This window comes from Theobroma umbraticum, unplaced genomic scaffold, assembly GCF_002168275.2.
Source record: "Theobroma umbraticum cultivar Fairchild unplaced genomic scaffold, ASM216827v3 scaffold_30.0, whole genome shotgun sequence".
In the NCBI taxonomy this organism is placed as follows: Eukaryota; Viridiplantae; Streptophyta; class Magnoliopsida; order Malvales; family Malvaceae; genus Theobroma; species Theobroma umbraticum.
In genome coordinates, this window is record NW_018397254.1 from 13,683,895 (window position 1) to 13,696,935 (window position 13,041).

Below are 13,041 nucleotides of genomic sequence, written 5' to 3' on the forward strand. Positions count from 1 at the left end.
AGATTTTGTAGCAATGGCTACCATTACTTTCTTTTCTTACCTATAATCATGAATATGTCTAATATTTACCTCTCTGTTCCACAGAAAAGAAAATAAAAATAATACTATACTAGAAGCATCTTTGTTTTACCAGCTTCTTTACTAATCTCCACTATATATAGATTTTACGTGCGGTTCACGATAGCGGGCATAGGATAAGGGAGATGACTGCCATATCTAGCCATCGGGCCGCCTTTCTGTTTTAAGTTTCTTTTGCATTCTCTCACCGTACAAGCATTTTTCACACTTAATTCGTTTTTCTTCATTATATATATAATTACTATATCATCATCATCTCTCTGCCTCTCTTCTCTCTTTCTGTCTCTGTTTCTTCTGCTTCTTCTCTGTCTTTTTAACATGGAAAATTTTCAGGGATTTTCCCCTAATTCATCGACATTATCAGCATCTTCCTTGTCATTAAACATGACGAATTCGCTTGGTTATGCTGAATTTCAAGGTAACAAGGCTAATGGGCTATTGGGATTAATGGCGGAAATGGAAGGTCCGGCCAGCTTGAATGTGCACAACATTTCTCAGAACAAAACCTTTCCTGAGATCAACAGCTTGGCTGGGACTGAAACTGAAACTGATGTGAAATTCGGTAAGAAAAAGGCAGATAAAAAGATAAGAAAGCCGAGATATGCTTTTCAAACAAGAAGCCAAGTTGATATTCTTGATGATGGCTATAGATGGAGAAAATACGGGCAGAAAGCTGTGAAGAATAACAAATTTCCAAGGTACGCAAAAGGCTCCCCTTCCCCTTGTCAGAGTCTATTCCTTCCTGTTTGATATTTATTAAGTGAATTGTTTCGAGTCTTGGATTTAGCATATCATGGATATCTATCTTAGATGCACATAAAAGAAAGAAAAAAAAAAGTAGCTAGTTCAGAATCTTCAGATTCGAAAAGAGCTCCGACGATTAGGATTTGACCCTTGCTGAAGATATGAACTGTATGTATATTGCATAAAACATGTACTTAAAATCTACAGGATAGAAGTTCGTCAGCTACATATCCAATGTTTCAGAGTAAAAAATAAGGATGCCATATGAAGACTGACTCTGATTGCTGAAAAATGAAGAACAAATTCATTTTATGGCACTGGAATATCCAAATTCATGACCAAAAGAATTAATTACAACTGTATGCAAATTCTTAATCGCTTTGCAAATGTTTCTACTTTTATGGGAAGGTACAGGAGATTATTCGTCCCTTCCATCCTGGAATAAACTGATCCTTTCTTAGAAACCATCAATTGATCAGCTGATTACTTGGTATCATCTAAAGCGTCTTTCAGCAAGTGATGACTCTTTCAGAACATCTTGCTTTCCTGCCAAGGCAATATTGATCAAACAAATATTAAACGCTTTAGTGTCATTGATATGTGATCATGTCCCAACAGTTTGTCTCTGCCTACCTTTTCATTTTTTAGTTCGAACTCAGGATTAAGTACTTGCTAACACACGTACTGCCTGGACAGTTTAGCGAAAGGATGAAGTTGTAAAAAAGAGAGAAAGGAGAAAAATTAAGGAAGAAAGAGGGAAAGGTTGCCAGCCTAAAACCAGAAGGCTTGCACCCTAACTTAGGGCGTTAGGTTGGGCCGGGGTGACCCTGTTTGTCATAGTTTTGTAACTTGCTACTGCCTTCGGCCTAGACAGGCCGCTTTAACTTTAACCTTACATACAGAAGAGTTTCATTAATTAAAGGAGAATAATAAATAGCCAGACAACAACAAAAGCAAGAAGGGCCGAAAGCTTTCAAGCTTATTGAAGCTGTCATGTGGCCATATATAATCCATACACAAGTAGGTGATGGGGGCCATATGCACATTGGCTGCCCATATTCCATGCATCTTGCAAAATTCCACTTCTAAAGCTTCACAAGCATTAAAATTTACAGAAATTAGGCACCACTACCCTAGGAATTGAAATTATATCATCGAACTAGTTGGAAGTGAGATATACTTGAGCAGAGATTCACACTTCTCAGTGTTGGCCTTGTTTAACTTGTTATACCAAAAAATATATAGAAACCGGCTAGGCATGCACTCGGTCATAGACTTGTGCCTGGGTTGTTAAGATTTGCATTTGCTTTAGCAAAGTTTTCCCCTGTTAATGCATATTGTAACCTTCTTGACCCTTGTAATTTAATAATAAAATCTTTGTAACTCTTACTATTTGCTTTTAACTACAATTATTAATTAATGCACTAATAATGGAATTTAAAACTTTCATATATAAGTAATTCATATATTTATGCTGAATCTTTTAGCTGTAAATAGGGAAATTAATATCGAATTATTGAATTAAGTTTATGGTTGGCATATTTTTACTTTGGTCTATGGCAAATCAAGAAGTTATTTTTGCTTATTACAATACTAAACAAAACCTCACTATATCTAGTTAGCACTCTAAATTTACATGCTGTCCCAATGTCAAACATATATAGTACGTGTATGATCTGACTTGGACAAACATGGTCAGTAGATGTCATGATCTTTAGGAATTTTATAAATGGCCATGACCGAAGTGACAGTGAAAAATTTTCCAATTTCTACTTGCTTCATCTGAAGTAGCCAACTCATGGAATGACTTCATTCATTAATTATTTATGACCCTTCAAAATTATCATTTTGCTGTTAAAGTCAACTTCAATGAAATATTTAGGTTGCCTCTATTGACTATAGCTAAATAAATACCAAGGACGAGTATATTCATATGAATACACGTGCATGCATGACAGACACACCACTAATTAAATTATTTTAACCATGCATGCCTTTGAAGTTGTCCAATTATTTCTATGCATGTAATTGAAGTTGGAAATCAATTATTTGGAGCCAAAAATCTCCCAAAACGTCAACTTTTTAGCTCAAATTATATATAAAATTAACATAGTTACCTTTATAAGGCTATGAAATTTGATTCTTAGATTAAGTTATGATAATATGCGTTTACTTTTAGACTTTTTTTCCTTTCTAGAGTTTGTACGGCTTCGTATATCTGAATAGATTAACATTTAAAACGTAATTGATTTAAGTAGAATTATTATTAATTTGTTAGCATATTATTTTTAATTTAATTATTGTTTTGCAGAAGTTACTATCGATGTACACACCAAGGATGTAACGTGAAGAAACAAGTTCAAAGGTTAACCAAAGATGAAGGAATTGTCGTGACAACATACGAAGGCATGCATTCACATCCCATCCAGAAATCTAATGACAACTTTGAGCATATCTTGAGTCAGATGCAAATTTTCACATCCTTTTAAATCAACAAGTAGCAGAAATAGATATTTACATACTCATAAATTATTTGTAAATTAAGAATTATGCATTATATTGAATTAAACCTCAAAATAAAATGCATGTGCTGCCAATAAGAAAATGCCTTTGGGATCATTTCTCAATTCTCATGCACAATGGGAAAATGCTAGGTTTTTGTTTCTCATCTACAGATTCATAGTGATCCACAACAGAGAGAACTTGCATTGTACTGGCAAATAAGAATAAGAAATATGCAATTTACAATTAAAAAGGAATATTTTATTTATTTTGGTTTAATATTCAATGGTGTCAAACTATAAAGCACGTACGCTTAAAGCATTTCAATTTTGAAAGTTTTATTGGCATTAAATTCCAACTGTCATTTTGTTATACTTCTGTGCTGTTGTGATGTATATTCAGCTACTTTCTAATTTTGGAGAAACTGGCAATTAGCACACGTACTAGTTACTTAAGTATGAAATAATGAAACATATGTAGGGTTCTCCATGTGCCCAAGAGTGAGTGAAATTAATTAATATAATAACTAGTTTGGAATCAGATACTGTTCTTTGAACAGTAATTTGCTCTTTTTTGAATTGTTCTAAGTTTACTGTTTTAAGAACAGTAATTATAAGCATCAAATTTTATACCATAAAAGTTTGCAAATTTTGTTTTTGATAAAATAAAAATTTGCAAGTTATAAGATGATAAATTCAATGTTCTTTAAATAAAATGGAATTATACTTGATATTATGGGCACATAGAGGAAAGACACCTCTCAGTGTTTGATAGACCAAGTTGTAAAGGATAGACACTTTTTAAGCATTGATGATCTATCAGATAAACATGTATCATGACGAATGTTTAACATGAATCTTGTCAGAATTTCAATTTCAAATGAATGGGGCCACTATTTGGAGTGTCATCCACATTGGCTTATTTCCAAAACAGATAATTTCTTTATATCAGTTTATCTCTATGATGATAAATCTTCTAATTTATTACTTTTTGAAAAACAAATTAGAATAGAAAGAAATAAAATAGTTTTTTTATGGAAATAGAATAAGGTGGTTTGCGGAATAGAATAAAATAGAATAAACTAATTATTCTATGAGAATAGAATAGAATATGAATAAAATATAATAATTATTATCTCATTTGGTTCATAAAGTAAGAATTGTTATTATAATTTATTCTAATGTTTACTTGGTAAAAATAATTGAAAAATAAATAATAGAATAATAAAACTACCTTTTATTATAATAGGATTTATTTTCATCAAAAACAAAATACCCTTTATATAATTTACTAATGTTTATACCAAAAGACAAAATTAAGTCAACTTTTCTTTTCTAATCATTTAATTTTTATTTCCATTAAAAATGTTTAATTTTTAAATTTAAAATATTAATTTTTTATAATTACTAATTAAAATATTAAACTCTTTATTTTAAATTTTTTTTCTTTGCCTTTCTTTTTCTTTTGCCCAACCGCGGATATGAGGTTAACGTAATGGAATTTTGATGAGGAGCACCACATGGCTGAATCTGACCGCTAGGGCATCAGATCGACGCTTCTCACGACAAGATTAGGTCATGGATTCCAAATTGGATTTGGTTGGAAAACACTAAATCGGCACTTTTCGACCATATCCTACCTTGGAACCACTGTTGTCGCCTCCGCTTGCCACTATTGTCAACACCTCGATGGTAAATGGAGGTTAGGCAGAGAAAGAGAGAAGCAAGAATGGGAATAGAGAGAAAGACAAAGAAAAAATTAGAAGAAAGAAAGAATTTATAAGTCTAAGGTTGCAATTTTTCAAACTTATAAGGCAATTTAGTCCTTAGAATTTTGAAGGCTATTTCAGTAGGTATGGAATAACAAATACCATTAAGGGGTAGGGGAGGGGTGGGATTAGTTAAACTTTATTTTTAGGTGATTTTGGGGATTAACTATTGCAAGAGAATAGCTATTCCTTAGGACATTTGCTAACCAAAAAAGCGAAAAAAGAATACATGGGAATAGAGGGGGAATAGCTTAACTATTGCTCGTACTAAACATGCTATAAAGTTCTTATGAAGTTTAAAGGTCTAGAAGATCCAAAAGACCTAAAAGGCTTAAAAGATCCAAAAGATCTAGAAAACTTAAAAGATCCAAAAGGTCTAAAAGATCAAGATTCAAAAAGATCAAAAAAAATTCTTGAAGCTCAATCTAACTTCGACCCACACCAACACAAATCTCTAAGCCTAGTACAAGAAGGCTTAACCTATTAATATCTAACCTATAACACGATAACATAAGACATACTTTGTCCATATTAAAATTATCATGAGATGCATTGGTATACATGATAACATGCTTGTCATAAGAATGTATGGTATAGACATATGCTATTATTAGGATTGCCACAATTATAATATGGCATATAAATGCATGCTATTGTTAGGATTGTCATAAAAAATAATATGTTATATAGAGATAATATTATACTAGGATTATCATGTCTAGTTTTAAGTATATGTCATGTGAAAATTATGATGATGTTAGGTTTATTCTATTAAGCATGCAAGTCTTAGAATAGTTTCCATAATTTATTATACTACTTTAGCTTTAGGGAATTTTCATCAATTATGTTATGTAGCTTTATGGGATATTTTTGTTATTTATAACACATCATTTTAAGTATATTTTCATCACTTTGTACGTCACGGAGAATTCAAATATTATTAGGAACTTCGAACATCTTTTTAACTATGTAAATTTTCATTTTATTTTCTTTCATGTTTTATCTTCCTCCATGTATAACTTTTTTGCATCATTCTAATGATAAATAGATCACCAAAGTTGCCCCTACATCTCTTTAGATGCACATGTGATAAAACATGAGATAAAAATGTTCATAATTGCTTGAGTTAGTAGGGATTGAGGTGTGCTCTTTAATTTAGAGTTATTAGTAAAGATAGAGGTGTGCTATTTAATTTAGAGCTTTTATTGACTTGATTCAAAGTGAAATAGTAAAGGTTAGGTTTATGTTAAGCAAGATAAGAAACTTTGATTCCTTTTCTTATATCTATCTTCAAACCAAGTCTTCATAACAACAAGACTTATAGCCTTGATACCTACATAATTGGCTTTTGATTTTCACATAAGAAGTAAATGGTGACTCTAAATCTTGCCTTAAATGGCATAATTCTCGAGTTTAGTTAAAGTCTTGATTTGTAAAACCTAAGATTTATATCTGTGTTGTTTATAGTAATCCATAATTTTGTTAATTGTTTTCCATTTCTATTATTTGTACCATTGTAAGAACAACAACAACAACAACAACAACAATAATCAGCCAAATTTTTTCTCTTTTTTACTTCTTTTTTCTTTGTCATGTAATGGGTTTGATGGGTCGAATTTCTATCTATTGGATTGCATAAGCTTTTACTTAATTCTTTGATTTTTGAGTTGCCCAAGTTATAGATGTTTTTCTTCATTTTAGATTCCAATTTTTGATTATTCTTCCTTTCCTTGTATAAGTGACAAGAGTATCACGTATTAACTCTTAAGATTCCAGACCTTAATCAGGCCAACATTGATGTCACTTAAGGCAATATTTGAGTTGGCAATCAATTGTTATTTTGAAATCGAGAATTGATTATACAAGTATAAAGGATACAAGCCTTGTTGTTACCAAAGTATTTGGTTAAAAGATTTGAGTAAGGAATATGGAAAAAAAATCAAACTTTTCAACTTTGCATAGGATAAAGCTAACCTTTAATATTTTGTTTTTTTTCCTCAATCAATCCATTTTATTAATAGAAAATAGCTTAATAGCTTCACAATCCTTACATAAGAGTTGAAAAAAAAAAATCTAAACATTCAAAACATGAATGAAAAACACCCTATTAAGCTCTTTTAAATTAATAAACATTTTCTTAATAGAAGTCCCATTATATTCACCAAACAAAAGAAACACAATGCCACAACAATTAAAGCACCTATTTAACTAGCATGCATGAACCTAATTAGCACAATTAACTCCAAATTCACTAGTGACCTAGTGATCACCACCCACCACTACCTCTTCAAACTGATGTCAATTCTGAAACATTATTCCATAAACATTCTCCATTTGATTCTTAACAAACAGAAATCAATTTCACACTATTGGAATTTGTAGAGAAAATCTCGTAGCAGCTTTTGGTTATGTAATTAATTAGTCCTTCATTCAAATCAAAAACATAGTTTAAGATGACCACCCCACTAAACAACAAAAATGCACCAATTCGAGTCATTGTAATTAACAGTCTTGAGATACCTAAAATTGCATCGCCTTATCTCCATTGAGCTCATTTTCTGCTTCACTTTGCCTTTCATTTTTGTCAAGCTTCATCAAGCTTTCAATAATACTCAATCTTCTCCCAAACTTGTTAAACCCAAACTCTTATAACTTTGGTAGACTTGTTTGACTTGGCTCTCTTTCTTTTAATGTTGATAGAATCATATCCTTTTCCTTTAAACTAATAAGATCCAATTTCTTCCTTAAAGACCATGTAGTTCCTACTTCCTTCTTAACACTTCATTTCGATTCACAAAATCTCCTTAAGAGAGAGACTCATTTACAACCTTTTCTTCTTTTTTTTGTTTCACTTTTTCTTAGGTTTCCTGCCTTTATTTTTAGGCATTTGCCCTTTCTTCCTAACTTTCTTTTATAACTACCTCTCTTTTAATTCTTCATAAAACCTCAACTTACTTGGTTTGCCAACTCCTCTTAATACACTGCCCCTTTATTTTTTGGTTTTCTCTCCAGTCAATTGCTCACTTTCCTCTTCTACTACCGAATGCCACCTCTCTTCCTTACTAGATTGGTTATTTTCCAACGTAACACCTTTCTCTCTCTTTACCCCTTTTACTTTTTGTTGTTTGTTTTCAATTTTCTCATTGCTCACTTTTTGCTCAATAAAGGTAGTATCTACATCTATATTTAGGCTTTTCTTTCCAACCCCTAAGCCTTGACCACATCTCTGTATTTTGTTTGTGGGCTTCCATATTTCTTCATTGACCATTGGGCTTAATTGCTCTCCTTACTGGCCCTAAACACCACATTACTAAGCTCCTCAATTGGGCTTTCTATTACTTTATCCACTTCTTCAAAATAAGTCACTATCATTTTATTTTCTCACATTCTATGCGGTCCATCCACTATCCCATCTTCATCTTTTAGAACCCAACTCTCTTCTTCCTTAGAAATATTCCTTTCCATCACATCATCTTGTTTTAAGCTTTGCACCCTTGAATCGTTTACTCATTACCTTTCCTTATTCATTACATCTGTTTTTTTGTTATTTATATCAAAACTTCCATTTTCATTCGCTTCTCATTAACCATTTTTATTCCCATGTGATTGGTTTTCTTTCATTTTCAAATTCTTTCCATCATCAACTTCCTGTTTTTCTCTTTCAATCTCCCATTTAGAAAGGTTTCCATATTCATGCTGTGTTCCTGCACCTTTTACTCTGTTAAACTTTTTTTCTACTTAACATCAACCTGAGGCACCTTGTTCAACAGCTCATCACTTTTACGTCCACTAGTGTCCTATACTTCACCATTTCACTATTTTTGCATAACATTACTAATGCTTGGAGATCAACTAATGAACTTCCTTATCAGCTCATGCTCATTTGGGTTCATCATATTGAAATATTGATTTTTGTAACAACATAGAAACAAACATAAATTCAGGTTTCACCTCTTTTATAATAACTTTGAAAAATTTTTCACCAACTTTTAAATCAACAACTTCATCAAATTTAACTAGTTTATTGTAATCACCTACATATTTCCCTGGACAAAAGATTGGAACATCAACGTGTCTCCATCCATGTAGATGAACTCTCCCACCATGTTAGCTAAATTTCTGAACGTAAACATATTCCATGAATGGAGAAGTACATTGTAGCAAGCTATCCATGTTTTCTTACTTTCCACCTTCACCTCCACAAACCACTCTTTAATCCCATCAAATCACTCCTCCAACCATGTCCAGTTGTCTTTTTCATTGCCTCATAAAAACCTCTATTCTTAAAGGAAATAACAATTGTTTCCTAGAAATTCTCCTTATTTCTATTCTAGACACCCCATCTCTTTTTGTGTGGTTAAAAATAATTTCTGGCTCTAAAAGGCTTCTACATTCACCAACAACACCTTGTTTCAACCATCAAAGCTTTTCCTCTTCAATAAAGCCTTCACATGTAATCCTCTCCAGCTCGCTCATATTTCCTTCCTTTCCCATCTATATATGCACTTCTCTCTCTTTCTTTTTCCCACTCACTAATACTTGTAAGTAATTTCTGTTTATAGTTTCCATGGTATTGTCCACTTTTATCTCATTTTTCTCTATGATTTTCTATTCATAAACACAGGTTTTGGGGATGACCATATTTTGTGATATTTGCTATCTTTTTTTTAGTAGGAACTTTTGCTCCAATCTTATAATCCATTAGCCATGTTCCATTCAACCCCTAAACCACCAAACAATGTTAGGAATTTGAGAATATAGTGCCTTGAAAAACAAGTATATTCTCATGTTTAATTTCGTTTATTTTATTTGTAATGAAAGTATACCTTTTCTCATAACCTTTGAACCTTTGATCTTTTGGTACATAGAATGTTATATGTATCTTGACCATCAAGACACAAGGAAGGCTTTATTTGTAGTGAAAGTATATTTTGATAATAAGATGAAGAGTTTGTTTTAAATAAGCATTTATTATCTAGTTTTAAAGGTACCAAGATTCTATTGAGATATTAAAATACATTTGTATGAAAAGTTATACATAGAAGATATTTATTTTTAATTAAATATAAAATTGTTCATAGTCATATAATAAAGTTTGTCCTACTTGAGGATTTAGCTCATTAGTTGATGCATGATCCCTTTACTTAAAGAGCACACTTCGAATCCCCTTTCCCCCAAATTCAAATATATATATATATAATAAAGTCGGTCACTTTATTATGTTAAGACTCTAGTGTTTAGATTACTTTCAACAAAAAGAATGTGATTCATTTCAAGAGAATGATAAGTCTCAAATCATCAAAATGGTTAACTTCAAGTAATGACACTATAACATGAATTGGAATCACGTTAGAATCAAATTTGTGTTTTATCCGTTACTTAAATCTTGATATCACATTTATGTATTTGCTTATGTTAGAACCGAAAACTTGATGGACAGTGAGCTTGTGTTTTATCTCTTTATAACCTTTTATATACTATGGACATGATCATCTTAATGCATTAAACTCCGTATGTTGAGATTATAATTGAGGTAAGTATTCAGGAACATACATCCAAGTAGTGGAGTTCATAGCATTAACATTACTTCTAATGATTTCAGGAAGATTGGTAATTAATTTAGGTCCAATGGATTGATGAATTAGCTACTCATCACATATTCATACTCAAAAGAGATTTAGAGTATTAGATCACCAATTGGATGAAATTTGAGACTAAAGGACAAACTTGACATAAGGGGTAAAACGATAGCTTCACCTTTTGTCTTTAGATGGTTATGTGGATTCACAACATAAGGTTTGCAATTTGGATATTGAATATTAAATATTAGATCATTTATTGTAATTATAGTTAATCTCAAAGTGCAACCATAAATCTATGGTGGAGTAATTTCATGATTAATAAACTTAAATTATCCTGACGAGATTAAGAGTAATTTTAAGTTTATTGGAGTTTGAAATATCTACGTTCAAATAAATTCTCCACTTAGCTTCATAGAATTCAACTTGTTTAAGTTGGAATACATGTTTTATTTAATTATGTAAATATTTGTTAAAAAATGATAACTTTACATATTGTCTTAATTAAGACAAGAGTAGTCTTAATTTAGACAAGATGCATATGCTGTCTTAATTAAAACAAGAGTTGTTGTAATATAAACAATAGTGTATGTGTTGATTTAAGATAAAAGATGTCTTAATTATATTATTTTATTTTTAGTAAGTAAAAAAATTGGCTTAATGAATAAATATTTTTTTAAGGCAAAAGTTGTCTTAAAATAAAAAATATTTATTAAGATAGTTATTGTCTTGAGATAAAATAATATTGGAGGATTTCAATTATAATTAAAAAATTAAATAATTTATTCTTTATTTATAATTAATTATAATTTCTTGATAAATTAGAAAAGTCCATGTTTGATTAGGATTTCTTTATTTTATTATTAATTTTTTTAATTAAAGATGGATAATAATAAAATGAAATAATTATTCAATAAGAAATCATATTTTGACTTGGACAAATAATTATAAATAAATAAATAAATAATTTATTTTTTAATTATAATTTATTTATTATTAGAAGAGTATAGTACAACCATAACACCTTGTGGATGACCAACTTGGACTCTTGATTGGAATTTATTTTTAATTAAAAATAAAAATAAAAGAAGAGTCCATTAAGAAACAAAAATTTAAAGTTTTGGCCGCACTTTATTAAAGGGAAAAATAAATTTTCATTATCTTTAAAGGTCGAAACTTTAAGTCTAGAAGTTTCTTTAAGAATCCTTTATAGTCGCTACCTCTCTTTAGGTTCTTCTTGATCTCCAATCTTGGTATAGAAACCTTTCACAAGGAAAGCAACCATAAATTTAAAGAAAAAGGATAGAAATTCAATTGTTACCATCTTAATTTAGCATTTCACAGCTTGTCTACTCAAAGTTCAAATTGAAAGTCATTCTTGAAGACTAAGTGGTAAGTTTATTTGGTTGAAAAATCAATATTTGATATGATAGTGAATTTACTATAATTCACTAGGAGTCAAGAATCGAGAATTTTGCAAAGGAAAAATCTATTTGGGTAATTTAAGCATAACTTTATCTCTAGAGGTCCAAATGACATGATTCTAGAGGCATTGAAAAGCTAAGAAGTAGGGATACAATTCTTATGTTTACCATTTTGCTTAGTTCAAATAGGATCAAGGAGAAAAATTTATCACACGTTACTAGTTAGTGTAAACTGAATTTGAGGAACGAAATCAAGGAAAGGTATGTTCACCATTCTTTATAGATTCTTGATTTTTATAGATGTGATTACATGATTTTGCAATAAGTATGATGTGTGAATTCCACTTGTGTATTTAGATTGCTTACTTTCGTTAAGGAAAAATTTTTGAAATTCATGATTTACACAAACACATTAATGCACAAAGATCCAATCCCTAACAACCAACTTCCCAATATCTCCAGCTCTTGTTTCTCAATCACCTTGACATTCTTATTCTTTCCATAGCCTTTCTTCCTTGCCATTGTGTGGATGACTTTGTGTAAATCTAGCTTTATTTCCTTTCCTTATCTCGATTCACCTACTTAGGAACCCATTGCCATATCTAAATGCCATTTTGACAATTGGCTAAGACGTTATCCACATGAAGCAACATATATAAAAAGTTTAAGATCTGGTCACTTTGAATTTAAAATAGCTTTAAATTGGTTTGCATCAAGATTGCTTTCCCTTAACTAGTAGAGGATGACAAAACTTAGAATAGCAAAAGAAGGAAAGAGCAGGAAGGCGAATTTAAGCTTCACTAATGGCTTTTAGCCTTTACTATTACACTATGGATAAACTTGATTAAGGATAAATATCCGAAAACACACCTTTCCTTTCCTTAGTGTCTCATGTAATCATGAACAGTTAATGTCCTTTGCTATTACGCATGTATCTAAAAAAACA

The 13,041-nt window shown here is 30.9% G+C and overlaps 1 protein-coding gene across 1 annotated transcript; it reads left to right on the forward strand.

The window, feature by feature from the left end:
• Positions 1 to 235: 235 nt before the first annotated feature.
• LOC110424857 (putative WRKY transcription factor 75) lies at positions 236 to 3,603 on the forward strand. The gene is made up of 2 exons (XM_021439575.2): positions 236 to 776; positions 3,134 to 3,603. The coding sequence occupies exons 1-2, from the start codon at positions 397 to 399 to the stop codon at positions 3,309 to 3,311; spliced, it is 558 nt and encodes a 185-aa protein (XP_021295250.1). The 5' UTR covers positions 236 to 396; the 3' UTR covers positions 3,312 to 3,603.
• The last annotated feature ends 9,438 nt before the right edge of the window (positions 3,604 to 13,041 follow it).